The sequence below is a fragment of the Bidens hawaiensis genome, unplaced genomic scaffold (genome assembly GCF_021521415.1).
Source record: "Bidens hawaiensis isolate Kalapana, Puna unplaced genomic scaffold, B.hawaiensis_p1.1 tig00014475_1, whole genome shotgun sequence".
NCBI classification, from domain to species: Eukaryota; Viridiplantae; Streptophyta; class Magnoliopsida; order Asterales; family Asteraceae; genus Bidens; species Bidens hawaiensis.
The window spans coordinates 658,915-676,581 of record NW_027492262.1 but is presented as its reverse complement, the minus strand read 5'-3'; the positions used below and the strand labels follow the sequence as shown (position 1 = coordinate 676,581).

At 36.7% G+C, this 17,667-nt stretch overlaps 2 protein-coding genes across 2 annotated transcripts; both read left to right on the top strand.

Moving 5' to 3' along the window:
• LOC143546907 (3beta-hydroxysteroid-dehydrogenase/decarboxylase-like) lies at window positions 1-6,336 on the top strand. Its single transcript, XM_077038462.1, has 12 exons — window positions 1-244; window positions 2,377-2,466; window positions 2,562-2,695; window positions 3,014-3,184; window positions 4,242-4,358; window positions 4,428-4,507; window positions 4,611-4,806; window positions 5,099-5,207; window positions 5,339-5,513; window positions 5,599-5,734; window positions 5,816-5,882; window positions 5,967-6,336. Exons 1-12 carry the CDS (start codon window positions 1-3, stop codon window positions 6,095-6,097), a joined length of 1,650 nt encoding a protein of 549 aa, XP_076894577.1. The 3' UTR covers window positions 6,098-6,336.
• A 1,722-nt stretch (window positions 6,337-8,058) lies between these two features.
• LOC143546906 (syntaxin-22-like) lies at window positions 8,059-15,180 on the top strand. Its single transcript, XM_077038461.1, has 7 exons — window positions 8,059-8,252; window positions 9,385-9,478; window positions 9,569-9,708; window positions 9,812-9,886; window positions 14,588-14,745; window positions 14,834-14,934; window positions 15,030-15,180. Exons 1-7 carry the CDS (start codon window positions 8,059-8,061, stop codon window positions 15,093-15,095), a joined length of 828 nt encoding a protein of 275 aa, XP_076894576.1. The 3' UTR covers window positions 15,096-15,180.
• Window positions 15,181-17,667: the final 2,487 nt, after the last annotated feature.

Genomic DNA, 17,667 nt, shown 5'->3' with positions numbered 1-17,667 from the left:
ATGGCTGACGACGATCAATCCAAAACCTCCGTCGTGATCGGCGGCAGGTCCTTCGTCGGAAGACATCTCGTTGCCAGGTTATTGAAGCTAGGTCATTGGATGGTTCGAGTTGCCGACTCCGATGACTCACTTGAGCTTGATCCGTCCGATAACAACTGCGATCGGACGCTTAATCGTGCTATTTCTACTGGCCGTGCTTCGTACTTTCATGTTGATGTTCGCGATAAAAGTTCGATCGTCAACGGTACTGTTTACTTGTTTATGTATGATGACGTTCAATTAGATGCAGTTTCAGCTAATTGTTAGTATATTTGTTGCCTATTGATGTAGGTATTAGTTAATCACATGAAACTGTAACCATTAGGTTTAGTTATGATAGTTTGCAGCTAATTGTTAGTATTAGGTTTAGTTTATTATCATAACTGGCCGTGCTTCATACTTTCATGTTGATGTGTGCGACAAAAGTTTGTTTATCAACGGTACTTTTTAGTTATTTATGCATGATGACGTTCAATTAGATGTAGTTTGCAGCTAATTGTTAGTATGATTTTGTGAATTATGAAGATATGTGAGAAATGTGTGTGTCGTAGATTAGATAGGAGTTAGGAGTATCGAATTGTTGCCTCTTGATGTAGTTATTAGTTAATCACATGAAACTGTAACTATTAGGTTTAGTTTATTATCATAACTAACGTTTCAGCATTTTTAAACTAATTTGCTTGAATTCAGCTACTGTACTTTTTAGTTATTTATGTATTTATTTACTTTCTGTACATGCAGTTATTCACTAATTGTTAGTATGATATTGTAACTTATGAAGATCTGTGAGGAATGTGTATGCTGTAGACTGCATAGGAGGTAGGAGTATGAAATTGTTGCCTCTTGATCTAGCTAATCAAAAGCAGTTGAGCTTATATGTAAAACCATTAGGTTTAGCGTGTCATAGCTAATGCTTTGCATTTCTTTTTAATTTGCATGAATTCAACGACGGCTTATCCTTGAATACGGATATTTCATTTAATTTAATGAAATGTGTGAGTTTTATGCAAGATTATGGTCATGGTCTCATGGAAGGACTATTGTTTAAGAATGCAAGTTTATTTCCTTTTGAAATGATCATAAGCAGACTTTTGTTGCTTTCTGTGCATGTAGTTTGCAGCTAACTGCTAGTATGATTTTGCAACTTATAAAGATATGTGACAAATGTGTATGCTGTAAGTCACATAGGAGGAAGGAGCATGAAATTGTTGCCTCTTGATAACTAATTACATTACATGCGACTGCGCTTACATGTAACCATTAGGTTTAGCCGGCTATCATAACTAACGTTTTATAGAATTTCTTAAACCAATTCCGCTTGAATTCGGCCACAGCTTATAACTTGAATATAGAAATTTCAGTTTAATTAAATGAAATCTGTGAGTTTAAAGTAGTGTCATGGTCATGGAAGGACTATTGTTTGGGAATGCAAGTTTAGTTTCCCTTGACTGATCATAAGCAAACTTTTAATGTTAGCAAAGCTTGAATTGATCATAAGCAAACTTTTAATGTTAGGAACGAGATAGTAGGTAGTATGAGGTGTCTTTTCATTGTGGCATGGTGATGTAAGATTGGCAGCATATCCTTCCCTGACAGCGGGTCATCAATGCTATCAAAACTCATGAAAAGTAATTGCATACTTACACTATCATCTAGTGCGTGAGAATTGCATCAGTTTGTGTGACAGGATAGAAGATTGGTGCAAGGAGTACTCTTAGGCAAACCACTTAGCCTAAAAGACACAATTTCAGGTTCCTGTATGGTTGTATACTTGTATTGGCTTAAAAAGTAAGATGCATATCAGGTGTTGGATCTTCTATTGGAAATAGAACCAAACTTGGTTGCATCACACGGATCATAGATACAAAAGAAGAGCGGAACATTAAGTTAGTCAAGAAACATCATTATGGAATTTAATCTCATATCTACACAGTTCATCAAAGTACTTATGGTGACTTAGACATTACAGGCACAGAACGGTGATCACAGTCGATTCATACACAAGAAGATAGAAGCATTAGAGAGAAGCTGGAAACTCACTTGCCTGTTTAGAGGGTGCAAATGTTTGATGTTTTTCCCAATTGTGTATAAGTTGGGTCGATGATATTCAAATTGCTGCTTATATTTATTCTGTTTATTCTTTGTTTTACTCATACCACAAAATGAAACTGAAAAAGAGCCAAGCCGCACAATATCCAATTATCACTAATAAATACTCTGGCAAACACCAGCAGTGTGCTTTTCGTTTGAGCTTTTGTTTTATGCTCTAATTTGTAATTCTATGTAGAACTTAAATCAGGCTGAGATTAATCATGTTCAGCAATTTTTTATTTGCAGCTATTGAAGGCTCATCAGTTGTGTTCTATGTGGATGATAATGATTCTTGCAATAACGATTTTATCTCTGGCTACACATTAATTGTTCGAGGTCAACCTTATTTTACCTAAACAATAGTCCCTTAAGAGTTATACATTATGTTTTTCTAAAGGCTCTTAGTATCTTGTTAATTGTATTTTATTTAGGTGTGAAGAATGTCATCAGTGCTTGTCAAGAATGCAATGTTAAACGGTTAATATACAACAGTACTGCAGACGTAGTTGTGGACGCTTCACATGATATACATAATGCAAAAGAGACACTGTTATATGCAACAAAAGTATGCCTTCGGATCATTCTAACTCGTTTTTTTTTTAATTTAAAAAGTGGGTTTTCATCAATCTGCACCCATTCAGTTTTTGCCCATACTGAAATGACCGGTTCAACCCAAACTTATTGCCCCACCTTCCCATTTGGCACTTCAAGTCTTTATATAATAAGATACTTTATTTAGAGTCGTAAGTCAAAATATAAACTAATTTATGTTGATTAATTTTCTATTGTACTTTGTATTCATGCTCAATGAAGGTGGGAGTTATTCTGCTTATACTAATCTTTTTAATGAATTTTTTTTTTCTTCTCTTTTACAATGGCACAGTTTAAGAATGTATATTGTGAACTTAAGGCTCAAGCCGAGGCAACTGTTTTGCTTGCTAATGACACTGATGGGCTTCTTACTTGTGCTCTTCGCCCTAGCAACATTTTTGGACCTGGAGACAAGCAGCTTTTGCCTTCTCTCATTGATGTTGCCAAATCCAGCTGGGCTAAGGTGTGGAGACTATGTTGGTATTATAACTATTTTTTGTACACATTTTCTTTATTTTATCTCTATATTTGTCAAATCTGCAAATTTTGAATTTTATTTTGAGCAAACATAAAATTAGTTCTGTTTGAATATAGTTTCAGATATTAGATATTTTTTCATTTGTTTTGTTTTCTTGGTACTTATTAGTTTTAGTTTTAGGCTTACTTTATACATTCGTGATAATCTTAGATTACGGCAGAATAGGAATTAGATAATAGATAGAAACAAGGATTGGTTTTCTGCGTTTATGTATTTGTTATCATTCATTTGAAATAGAAATAAGTTTTGAGTTTTCTTCAAGTTTTAACAGTTTTAAATGTCATAGGGCTGCATTCGTATTTGTTGTAGGTTTTTATTTCTAGTTTTTTATTTTGTTTTTATAAATTGTAAGTGCTTGAAAATGATGGAATCTTTTTGCTGCTCCAGAGGTGCCTCTTATTATTAGAACATGATGTTATCATTTTTTATAACATCAAGTAAATCTAGCTTTACTTAAAAAAAAAGTTAAAGCTTGAATATTTTCATTCATGATGCATAAAACATCCCAGCATTAGTTCATACCTTAAAGCTTTTTTCTTCATTCTGCATGTTTGATCTGTGAGTCCCAATTTTTTATAGTTTGATAAGTGAATTATGGATATGCGATCGACAAATAAATATATAAAATTTAAGAAACGGACTGAACGAGTGCAGACATGAGACATTACTTCTGAATGAAGCAAGAAGTTCATATTGGTGTCTCTAGTCTCTACTGCATGGTTAGAACCGAGAACAAGTTTATGGAACCAGGATACTCATTTGCAAGTTGTAAATATGGTGTCATACAAAACACAAATATCTTTGGCAATTGGTAAAATATTGCTGTGTAAAATTAGTTTACTCATTCTCTTCTTTTGGGACAAGAATAATTCATAGAAGACTAGAAGTATTAGTGCCGTCCACTTTTTTGTTTTCTTTCTTTCTGTGTAAATCAAGTGTCTTCTTGGATATACCTTATAAGTAATAGATGCTCTCATTCCAGTTTATTATAGGAAGTGACGGAAGCATGTGTGACTACACTTATGTAGAAAATGTTGCTCATGCTCTTATCTGTGCTGAAGCTGCTCTGAGCTCTCATATGGTTATCGTGGCTGGAAAGGTAAAGTGTGGTAATAGATTATTATCCTTATGTGTGGTTACTAACTAATTTTTTTTTAATCTACTTTAGGCATTCTTCGTCACTAATCTTGAGCCAATCGGCTCTTGGGAATTCTCTTTGCGCGTGCTTGAGGGCTTAGGCTATTACAGGTAGCTAATTCATCTGTTTTTGATATAAAATTGATTTTTTTCTGTATTTTATGGTTTCTTTCTGATCAATCATCATGTTTTGATGTTGTGTGATAATCTGTAGGCCGATGGTCAAACTCCCTGATGTGGTTGTCAAGTTGATTGTTTATCTCATTAAATGGATGCATTCAAAGACAAATTCCAGAAACATTAGTAATTCTTCTGTTCGGAATATTGTTCAAATAATGTCACATACTACAACATATGATTGTTCTGCAGCCCAGCAACACATTGAATATTCACCTGTTGTCTCACTGGATGTAAGTTTTATTATTTTGGAGTGTGTGTTGAGTTTGCATCATTCTTTTCATACTTGCAGTGGTTTTAAATATATTAATTCTAAAGCATATGCTTGTCAGTGTTTTTATTATCAGTCTATACTCATGCAGCGTTTATATTTTTTTTCTGCATTTGTTTTTTGTTTAAAATATTTGGTGCCTATTTTGCATAATGCAATATTATTATTTAAAAAGGAAAGGGAATCAGTTAAAATCTCATTATGCTTGAGATATTTTTTTTCTCCTCACATTTTGATTAATCGTTAACGTACAGGAAGGTATACAAGCAACCATTGAATCATTCTCTCATTTAGCAAAGGAACCTTCTTCTTTGATTCTTGATGAACAATCAAAAATGGAGCAGCTGCTAGGTGGCGGGGAAGGTAGATTACACTTTTGCCCCTGACATTTGGCAAATTTAACTTTTAACCACTGCAGTTAAATAGTTAATAACTATGCTAATTATCTGTTACCTGGATGACATATGATTTTGCTTGTTATCTTATGTATGCAGTTGCTGAGATTTTACTGTGGAGAGACGAGAGGAAATCATTTTCTTGCTTTTGTGGAGTGGTTTCTCTTTTCTACTGGTTTTGTCAGTGTGAAAGAACTGTTGTCTCTTCTACAACTCAACTGCTGCTGCTTATTTTAGTTTCCTTGTATGGATATTCTCTATTATCAACTGAAGTGTAAGTATTAATATTTAAAAAACTCTATCCTGTCACAAAATGAATGTGAAACTTACTAGCATTTGATTGTGTTTGCTTTCTACAGGTTTAGCTTTTCAAAATTTGAGGTCTCTGAAACAGTTATGAAGAGTTCAGTGACGAACACAGTTAACATGTGGAATAGAGTAAGCGGTGTCATTAGATCATTGGCACGTGGAAGTGACTGGAGTTTGTTTTTTAAGGTATACTTTAGTTGTGCTTACGACCTGTCAATTTTACACAACTTTAGCATCATGATATGGTTTTTTTATTACTTGTTGCAGTTGGTAGTTTTTCTCTATCTTTTCAAGTTGCTTATTGTCAACTCTTTCCCTATTTCGTTGGGAATAGGTATGATGTGTCTTTAGTAGCTTCTTTTAACCGCTTGATTACACTTTTTTCTTCTTCTGATTATTGATTAAGGTTATTTTGCAGCACTGGCGTTTTCGTTTATCTTGTTCTTCGTTTATGAGCAATATGAGGAGGAAATTGACGGAATAATAGGCTTATTAAACGAACTCGCAAGGTGGTCTGTGGTATCCGTCACTACTAAGTACCTTAACTAGACGTTTAAGATGTGAGATAAAATGTAGATATCTGGTTACACGTTTCGTGGCAGCTGTTCATATGAAGATCCTCATGAAGTTTGAAGAAAAAATTCGGTATGGATATTCTGCCTATGGCAAAGGATTTTGTGGTGGTTAATCAGTGGTAAATTGGGAAGATTATTAGATAAATCACTTTGCACAATAGTTTCAGTAATTTTGAAGATAATGTTCAGCTAATTTTTGAACTTTTTTTTAAAGGAAAATGAGAATCATCTCAAATAGGAAATAGGCTAATCGCTTGTTATAAAACTTTTTATTTGAACGATCAGAAATTAATTTGAAGTAAAAATAATAAATCATGTAAGTAAATCACTTGTATGCAATGCTGGCAAGATGTGATGGGAGATAGAAAACAGTTTCAGGATTACGCAATCACTAGTCGAGCTTGTGGCTCGTTTAACTTACAAGATATGTTTAATATATTGAATAAAACTATATGCATAATAAGCTAGTTTAGGCTCATGGGTCTACTTGAACTCAATAAGTGAAGCTTACACAAGTTTATTTTTAGGCTTGAGCGTGAGCGGCTTGGTTTGCTTATACAAGCACTATTTTTATGGCGATTCATATGAGAATCTACTTCTACTTTCAAATTACACAAAGTGAATAATCAATAATCTGTCAATGTCAGGATTTGAACCTTGTCTTCTCCTTAAAAGACGAGTTTTTGCCACTCAACTAATGCTAGAATGGCTAAGACAAGTGCTTTGTGAAGTTGATGGCATGATTAATTGTTATAGTTTAGTTTTGTGATATGTGATTTACTGATTTATATTTTGTTTTTTGGATCCAAAGCTCATTGTTAATATAATAAAATATTCTATTATAATAATAATTAAGTTAATACTTAATACAACTATCAACTAGAAAAGGAAACTAAGACTACTAAGAAATATACGGGACATGTAATATGCTTAGTTATGGGTCCTACAAATATACTGTCATGCTTAATAAAAAGGTTGTCGTCGACGTGTTAGGAGGAGATATTTATCGAATAGTTTTGGAGAAATGATACAAATGATATTCAAACTTTATACTATTTTTTCTTCTGTATTTAAAATTGTTTTTCTAATAAATAAATAAGTCTATTTCTATCAACAGTTATTTAAATCATTGTTGTTTTTTTGTATTTGTAACTTCTCTTACCTGTATAAAAATATCAATAAAAGTCAAAAATTACGAATTTAAAATTTAAAAAAAATATCAATCATCACCATCCATATACTACTAACGCTATGTTCCCGGGTTTAATTTAATGAGAGAAGAGAAAAGATTTGAAGAGAAATAAACAAAATTGGTGTTTCAGAGTTTTTTTAATGAAAGGAAGAGGAAATGAGAGAAATGAAGAGAAGAGGTTTTTAGTGTATTTATATTTCTTTTCAAATTGGAAAGATATGGAGATAAGAGAAGAGATGAAGGCCAGGTATTTAAAATATTTAATATCTTTTCATTTTCTCTTCTTTTCATTAAACTCGGAAACACATAAAATATTTAATATTCTTTCATTTTCTCTTCTTTTCATTAAACTCGGGAACACGATATCATTTTTTTTCCTTTCTTTTCTATCCTAATTCATCTTCTTTTCTCATCTCTCACTAAATTAAGGGGCTGTTTGGGATTCCTTATTTTCACCTCCTTATAACTTATAAGGAGAAGTCATAAGTTACAAAAATATAACTTATCATCGTTTCCTCCCACGTAATAAAAAAACACAAACACTTTTTTTTTAAATTATCACGAGGAAAAAGTTATAAGGGGGCAAAAGTAAGGAATCCCAAACAACCCCTAAACTCAGGAACACAGCTTAAGTACCAACACATCAATTACGCCCTAATTTCTTCACTGATTACACCAATTGATACGGATACACCTCTCACACATTACTCTTCTTCACTCCATAATTCAATTCAATTCAACAAATGAGTTTTCAAGACATTGAAGCTGGGCGGCCGATCAATTCTGGACGCGGAGGTTACAACCGCGTGAAGCAACAGGATCCAACACAAGCTATTGCTTCTGGAATCTTCCAGATCAATACTGCTGTCTCTACGTTTCAGAGGCTAGTGAATGCTGTTGGTACGCCTAAGGATACTCCTGAGCTTCGAGACAAACTGTATGTTAATGTGTGGTTGAATTTTTTTATTACTTTGTTTTGTGGTTGCGTAGTTGGTATGTGCTTGTTTTGGTCCGTAATTAGGTTCAGATCGGTAGAATTTATTATTATTGAATTTAAATATGTAAACGAACGCGAACAAACTTCATTTAACTTTAAATGGACACAAATAGTTATTTGAACAAATATTCGTTCGGAAAATAAGCATGTTCTGTGTTCGTTCATTTAACTTAAACGGACACCAGCAAGAACAGTTAATCGAACAAATATTTGTGCTCACGTTCGTTCATTTAACTTAAATGGATGCCAACACGAACAGTTAATTGAACAAATATTTGTGCTCACGTTCGTTTATGTAAAAATTGAGCATGTTCGTGTTCGTTCATTACACTTTAAACAAACATGAACAGTTAATTGAACAAATATTTGTTCATTGTTTAAAAAATGAATATGTTCGTGTTCGTTCGTTAAAAAACTAAACGAACAGTTCAGAAACATAGGGGAACATAATTGCATAAATGAACACAAACAGACATAAATGAACACAAATGAACTAATATAAAACATTAAATGCATGATTCATCCAAAAATCCAGAAATCACATCGAATGAACATAACAAACGTAGACAAACAAACGTGAACGAAGATAAACGGACAGAAATGAATGAACGTAAACGAACATAAACGGACAGAAATGAATGAACGTTAACGGGCAAAAATGAACGAACATAAAGGGACATTAGTGAAAGGACATAAACGAACATAAACTGACATAAATAAACAAGCATAAAAGAATGTTCATAAGCATACGTGAACTAACGAAGCATGTGTTCGTGTTCATTCATTTAATTAAGCGAACAAACAGTTTTGCTCATGTTTGTTCGTATATTGAATAAACGAACTTCCCGCCGAACGGTTCACAAGCAGTTAACTGAACATTCGGTTCGTTTACAGTCCTAATTGAATTGGACAATTTAATTGAGACATTTGATCACATTGAACACGAAACTCTAGATCATACCAGGAGCTGTTAGTGATTTCACGATGCATTTCTTTACTTAAATTGTTTTTTTAATAATTATATTACCCTGTTGAGTGTCGGCAATGATTATTTGTTTTTACCCAATTATAGGCACAAAACAAGATTACATATTGGGCAATTGGTGAAGGATACATCTGATAAACTCAAGAAAGCTAGTGACATCGATCATCGTGCTGAAGTTAGCGTAAGTGTTCAAGATAAAAACAAGTTGGTGTTTTTTAGTAACTTTTTTAAGGTTAATAAGTCGACATTATGTTCAACCATTTTGCTACAGGCCAGTAAAAAGATTACAGATGCCAAACTTGCAAAAGATTTTCAAGCGGTGTTACAAGAATTCCAGAAAGCACAACGGCTTTCAGCCGAAAAGGAGACTGCTTACTCTCCTGCTGTTCCTCAAGCTATTCATTCTTCACGGTAAATAGTCATGAAACCAGTAGTTATTGTTGTTAGAAGTTTATTTCAGTTTGAATACATGCCAATTTACTGTTTTGTCCTTGTCGTTCTGTATGACTTTCAGTAATGAAGCCAGTGAAGTGGATGCAGGCTCGGGCAGAAGTCCAGAACAGTATGCACTTCTTGTTGAATCTAGAAGGCAAGTTGTTTGCTATGCATGTTTTATATACAAGGGGCACTCTTGTAATTCTGTCAAGTGTCAATATGTTATCGTATCATTTGGAGTAGGAGTGCAAACGAGGCAAGCCTAGCTTGAGCTCGACTAGGCTTGAGCTCAGCTCGTATGGATTTACGAGCTCGAGCTCCTTTTCTTAAGCTTGAGCTTGGCTCATGTGTTGTTTTTTCAAGCTTGGGCTTCGGCTTCGGCTGTTTTACTATTTCTTATGTGAGTATTTTTTCCAAGATTGGGCTCGGCTCGAGTATTATTTATTATTTAGTTTATTATATACATGTTTAACTATTTTTATATATTTTGAAATAAACCTTAAATGAGCCTAAGCTTGGCTCGAGCTCGGTTGTGCGATGTGAAATTAATGCGTAGAAGTCCAAAAGAGTTAAAATTTAAAATACACAAGGGTCGTTAAGGATCGTGGGCCTAAATGATCTTCCGATACAAAGCTCGAGCTCGATAACTAAACAAGCTTTATTTGGGGCACATATGATGTATATATGTGTGAACCCTCGGGTGGGCAAAAGTGAAATTGCACTAATTTTGACGTTATTTTACTAATCTCGTGAAAATAACGTTAAAATTGACGGACGGTTAATCAGGCATCATGTAGTGGCGTTGATAGCTGAAAGATAAGGGTACATGCACCGATTAGCCGGTGTCCCGATGATTGAGTGCTATGTGCCTTATGTCCAAGGCTTGATGCAAAACTACTATCGAGCCGGGGGTCTCACCGGAAGCAGCCTCTCTATCCCTATGGGGTAGAGGTAAGGCTGCCTACATCTTACCCTCCTCAGACCCTACCATAGCTTTGCTATTGGTGGGATATACTGAGTACGATGATGATGATGATGATGATGATGAAGGGTCGTTAAGGATCGTGGGCCTAAATGATCTTCCGATACAAAGCTCGAGCTCGATAACTATTCATCACATGCCCAAAATCTCTATTCACAGAACTTCGCTTTTCTCGATAAATCCCTGTGCTGTGATTATCCTTCATTGCAAAATATACCAAATATCCCATTTTCACTTTGTACATTTAAAAAGGAATCATCATCAACTAAAATTTTGAAGAAAATAGTTTGCCCGCCAGGTATTTGACAAAACGCCTCAATGAAATAATCTTTGTTTTTGGTGTTTTGAGGAGGGGAGGGCAACGGGTGGTTGCTCTCCTCCTTCCTCTTTGGTTCGGGTGTTCATTCCTCAAACTCAACTCGAGTTTTGTTTTATTATTATTTTTCTTGGTGTGGTACTTGGCTACCGGGGTGTTTTGTGGGTCGGGGGTGGTATGACCGGGGCTATTGAGGAGGTTGTTTGGCCGTGTCCGTTTAGAGGCTTCCACTGTTGCCCGGATGGATTACCGGGGTCCAAGGGGGTTCGATTGGCCGCACATATTAAGCGGCTTCATTTGTCATCGGATGACAAGAAAGAGACCTTACGGGAGGCGATCTCGACAAATTTAGATTTGTTTATTTCGGTTGGTGAGGCTTTAAAGGTCTCGCGTAGGTGGATGTGTGGAGCGTGTATGGAGTCACATGCTCTCCGTCGGGGGTGCCATCATGATGACGGGTCGGTCTGGTACAAGTGTGTCACGGGAGATGTGGAGGAATATATAGTGGGGATTGCGAAGCCACATGTTGGGAGGGAAGTTGTCGCGGTGGGAAGGGTGGAGGTGGATGTAGCTCTCCTTGAGCGTGTCTTCACTCTTCCTATTACGACTGTTAAAAACATTCCTCATAATTGTCGTATGGCTTTTTCCCAAGCCTTAGTGGGTGCTCTGGGTAAGGTGGCGGCTATGCCAGAGTCTGTTGAGGCGTGGGTGAAACTGTTGTTACCACGTTGCACCTTACGAGTTTTCAGACCTTCTAATCGTCAGCAACGCAGGTCTGGCAATAGAAAGTCTGAGCAATGCCGAATTATTCAACGGTCGCTATCCGCTTGGGGTGACCGTGACGGTTTCTTTGAGCTCCTTATATCGCTTTTTAACCAACCCCTAGGAGATGCCCCGGGTGGTGATGCGTTTGTACCCGAGTCTGACAACGCCGGGTTGAGCGCCAATGTTAAACAATGTTTGCGAAAAGTTGCGGACGGGCATTTCACTGCTGCGGTCAAGGTATTATGCTCTTTAGGGGTTGCACCTTTCGGTAAGGATACTTTGAACGCTTTGTTGTCTAAGCATCCCATCATGGCACCTCCGATTATGCCTGCTTCCTTGCTTTCTGAGTCTCCCCTTGTCGTGGACGTTGATAGTGTGCTTGGGTGCATTAAGTCTTTCCCTAAAGGGACTTCGTGTGGGCGGGACGGTTTGCGAGCCCAACACATTTTAGATGCGTTGTGCGGAGAGGGGTCTCCGATTGCGGATGGTGTGCTCAAGGCTATCTCTGCGGTGGTTAATTTATTTTTGGGGGGAAGGTGTCCTAAGGTGTTGGCAGAGTTTGTTGCGTCTGCCCCACTTACGCCGTTGCTTAAACCGGACAATGGGATTAGACCTATTGCCGTTGGGGCCATTTGGAGGCGGTTGGTCTCTAAGGTGGCTATGAGGGGTGTCGGGAAGGAGATGGTTAAATACCTCGGTGACTTTCAATTTGGGGTGGGAGTCCCCAGTGGGGCAGAGGCCGTGCTTCATAGCGCGAACAGGTTTCTAAATCAGTTTCATTCGGATGGGTCATTGGCTATGCTTACTGTTGATTTCTCCAATGCCTTCAACTTAGTTGATAGGACGACCCTTCTACATGAGGTTCGGAGTCGATGTCCTTCCATTTCTCTTTGGGTGGATTTTTTATATGGGCAGTCGGCTAGGTTATATGTGGGTGATACTTTCATTAAATCCACCACTGGGGTTCAACAGGGGGACCCTCTTGGGCCTCTCCTTTTTGCCTTAGCTTTGCACCCACTTGTTCACCAAATCAGAGATCGGTGCAAGCTTCTCTTTCATGCTTGGTACTTGGATGATGGCACGATTATCGGGGATACTAGAGAGGTAGCCAAAGCATTAGATATTATCAGGTCTGAGGGGCCTCGTTTGGGTCTTGAATTAAACGTTAAGAAAACAGAGTTATTTTGGCCAACATGCAATGGGGTGAAGGCACAGGAGGGGTTGTTCCCTTGCGGGATTGGAAGGCCGGTGCTTGGCGTGAAACTCCTTGGTGGTGCTGTAAGCCAGGATGCGGGGTTTATCAGCAGTTTGGCTATGAAAAGGGCATCTAGCGCTGTGGAACTGATGAGCTGTCTCCCAAGACTTCGGGATCCTCAATGCGAGCTTCTTTTGCTTCGCTCATGTATGGGAGTCACCAAGCTTTTGTTCGGTTTGAGAACATGCCAACCTATGTATGTGGGGGAAGCTGTTTCTATATTTGACAATGGTCTTCGAAAGGCGATTGAGGACATCGTGGTTTGTGGAGGTCCGTTCTTTGGGGATCTCCAATGGAGGTTGGCGTCACTTCCGATCCGTTATGGGGGGTTGGGTCTCTGTTCGGCTGAGGATGTATCTACATATGCTTTTGTGGCTTCGAGAGCACAGTCGTGGTGTTTGCAAGACCATATTCTTCGGGGTTGTGATATTCATAGGTTGGACTCTGATTATGGGTGTGCGATGGATCGTTTACGTACTTCACTTCCAGATTTTGATCTTAGCGGGTTCTCTAATAAGGACACCGCCCCCCCTAAAGCCCAACATGTTGTGGCGAGTGCCTTATTTAGTGGAATCGTCAAGAGTTTAGAAGTGAAGTTTGATCTATCCCCTCGCCAAAAGGCGGTGTTTGAATGCCTTCGGGCTCCTCGGGCTCAGGATTTTCTAACGGCCATCCCCATTGAAGGATTAGGCCAACGTATGTCGGGTTTGGAGTATCGGGCTATCCTTAAGTACCGGTTAATGATCCCTATGTTCCCGACGGATGAACCTTGCCCAATTTGTCGTAAGGTCTGTTTGGATTCTTTTGGTGACCATGCGGTGCATTGCAAAGAATTGCCTGGCTTTAAATACAGACATGATCTGGTTAGGGATGTTCTGTGTGATGTTCTTAAACGGGCAGGGATTTCTGCTAAAAAGGAGGCCCCTGTTAACTTTCTCACGGATCCTATTGAAGGGAGGTCTACTTTACGACCAGCTGATATTCTTGTGTTCGGGTGGGCAGGGGGGAAACACGCCTGTGTGGATCTTACAGGAGTGTCTCCTCTTGTTGGGCTCAGGGACCGTGGGTTTGTTGTGGGTCAGGCCGCGTTGAAGGCTGAATCGGGCAAAGTTGTTAAACACTAGAAAGCTTGTTTAGATAATCAACATGTCTTTCTACCATTTGCCTTTGATACATTTGGGTTTCTGGCTCCAGAGGCTGTGAAATTTTTGAGAAGGGTTCAGCGCGTCGTACACGGAACCTCTTCAGCTTCTAGGTCCCAAAGCTTCGTTTTTAGCAGGATTGGCTTTGCTGTTCAAAAGGGGGTTGCGGCGCAGCTTGTTGCCCGTTTGCCTGCCACTTTATTGTAATCGTTTTATAGTAAATTATATAAAACTTCGATTTAAAAATAACTAAACAAGCTTTATTTGGGGCTCGGACTCGACAAAGCTCGGTTTGTTTTGAGCTATTTATTGATCCGATCTAAACTAGTTCGTGAGCGGCTCAGCTTGTCTGCATCCTCATTTAGGAGTAAAATGTTCGTTTTGTCCTTCCACAGACAAGAAGTGTTGCTTTTGGATAATGAAATTGCATTTAACGAGGCTATTATTGAAGAAAGAGATCAGGGAATACAAGAAATTCAAAACCAAATTGGTGAGGTGAATGAAATATTTAAAGATCTTGCTGTTTTGGTTCATGAGCAAGGAACAATGATTGGTAAGTAACTAAGTATAATCAATTAATCGTCACTTTTATTACTTCCTTTTTTGGTGTCTTTTATATTCATGTTGTGAATTTGTTGCAGATGATGTTGGCTCAAATATTGAAAACTCTCATGCTGCAACTGCGCAGGGAAAATCTCATCTTGCGAAAGCATCAAAAGCTCAAAGATCAAACTCTTCGATGGTAATTTTAATTTATAATTTTTGAAATGGTGTGAGTTACAAGTAATTCAATTATGTTTTTTATAATATTCATTCTTTCGTGCGTGGTCCATGCAGACTTGCTTGCTTTTGGTGATTATCGGGATTGTGCTTCTCATTGTGGTCATCATACTTGTGGTTTGACCTTCCGCATTCATTCATCTGGTGTTATCTATGGTTTGTTGTTACGCGTATAGATAAATCAGATCTTTTTTTTAATATTTGTCAAGATTTGAATTCTTTGTATTGTACAATTTGAGTTTATTTTATATCTTATATTGAGTGATTTCATGCTTTTGCTGCAGGGGTTCTTTTTGCTAAATTGATTTCTTGATATTGTTTTGTGGGCTGTTTGTTTGCTTTATTGCTTTTGGATCATATATAAATCCTCCAGCCTTTTTGGTAGTATGTGTGAGATTTGAGAGGTGGATGATAAGATTGTGTATTTTTTTGTTTGTATGAGATGAGTGCTGTAAAGTTTGCTTCTAAGTTTGTCTTTGCAATTATAATCTAAAATATTAATATTTATGAAATGTGATGCAGATGTGCATTTATAAATCAATAGTTTGTGTCCGGATAAGTGTGTGTGAGGGAAACTTGCAGAGAGGAGAGAGGATGCAAAGGTGAAGAGGAGAGATGGTGATGGTGACATGGCGGTCCGGCTGGGTCCACCGCCATGGATACTTCTAAATTTATTGGTCTAGTAGTTTCATATCCTTTCTTATAAATATGAGGTTGTGGGTTTAAATTCTTTTAAAGGTAAAGGTAAACTTTAGGTATTAAGAAAATTGATGTTAAAAAAAACTATCTCTTCACTCGTAAGCTACCGTCCCCTCATCTTCGACCAGATTGGTACCACCCCATCGTCACCTCTTTGCCAGGATTCTTGAGGTGGGTTTAGAGTCCATTATGTCAGTTATTAATAAACATCTTCATTATCTTATAGAATCACAACATACAAAACTCTTTACCTTTGACCAGAACCAAATAAATGTTTTAACGTTGCGTTGCTCGGTACAGTGTGATCATTGTTCATACTTGACACGTGTTACAAACACCTTTATATTAACAGACCAAAGACTCTTCGGTACTTCTTTCACTTGTATAGAGAGAACTCTTAACATAATTAGATGTTTTAAACGTTGAATAAATTTCCCTCATTAATCCCTAATTAACTACACCATAAAATCAGTTGAAAAAAAAAGCCACATAATAAATGTTTGTGTTTTCGCTCGGTTATAATCATTCAACTATGTTTAATCATGCTCGTTCATTTACAGTCGTGAATCATTCGTTTATACTCTATACGGATGAACACGGACACATTCATTTTCTTCACACACAAACGCAAACAAGAAACTCATTTTTTTAGTTAGTGTTCGTTTGTTTGTTTGTTTAGTTAAAGCTAAACAAATGGACATGAACATATTCCATTACTATTCATTTGGTTCTTTACAGGCTTAACTACAAATCTTTCAAATAAACACTTCATTGGCTGGCAATCGAAGTTGTGATATAAGAAGAATTGGCGCAGTCACACGCTTCAACCAATGAGAAGAACGCTCATGGTGGCGCGAGCGAAGATTTTTTAAAGTTTTAAGCACGAAGGATAAAAGTAACACTTTAACCAACATGAAGAAGACGAGTGGCGATGCTAGGTTTATAGCAAAAGGCTGGCTAGTACCATTGGATGATGTTTTTAATATGGGCCATTAATACACACACCGTCTGACATCTAATTCCACACTGTTTCAAAAGATTCCAAAATCAAAGTCTTTGATGGTAATGGTTTTGAAATTGAATGTGGTATTATATATTTCATACTAGGTTAGCTACCCGTGCACAACACGGGTTTAAGAAATTAATTTTATAACTCCAAAACGTTTGAAATATTAATAACTCGTGATAGATAAATTTGCTTATTAAACAAAAAGGTATAAACAAACATTACAATTATTAGACAAATAAAATTCTTGTGACTAATGCATTGATCATAAGTCGGCAAATAAGTGATTTCTTCTAAGGAAATGAGATTTAAAGGGTATTTTACACATGCTTGACTTTTAGCACATTTTCAGCAAGTGTATGCATGTTAAGAAAACACTAATTCAAAGTTAGAAAAGTAAGTTTTAAACGCGGCTTGCTTGCGTCTTCATTCCCTGAAAGTTTAATCAAGTTGTGATTGATGAATATAAAAAAAATAAAAATGATGTTGAAAATTTACCTCCCCATCCATTATAATGTCATCACATTTTGCTATTTATAACACTATAGAATTACCAAGTTGTTAATGAATTAATTTGGTATAAAAATGTCATCACGTTTTGCTATTTATAACACTATAGAATTAGCAAGCTGTTAATGAACTAATCGTTTTCTTTGGAAACAGAATAATTACTTTGATTATTAATCAAATTTCCATAATTTGTATAATAAAACACGAAATTTGTTGTTGATATAAATAAGTTTGTAACTGAATTGAAGGATTAGATGTAATTTAGGTTGACATCTAAGTTCACACAGAAATTAAATGACACTGTCAACTTGCTAAATTCGATAGAGTCATTATAAAATCGTAATTTGAATAATTTGAATTTCACATAGCAAAACGTGATTCAAATAGTTTGAAAAGTTTTGCTATTTGGAAACGTTTTTAGAGGACCGTAATTAAGAAGTAAAATGCGAAAAATACTATAATTAATTAATTATAATTTCT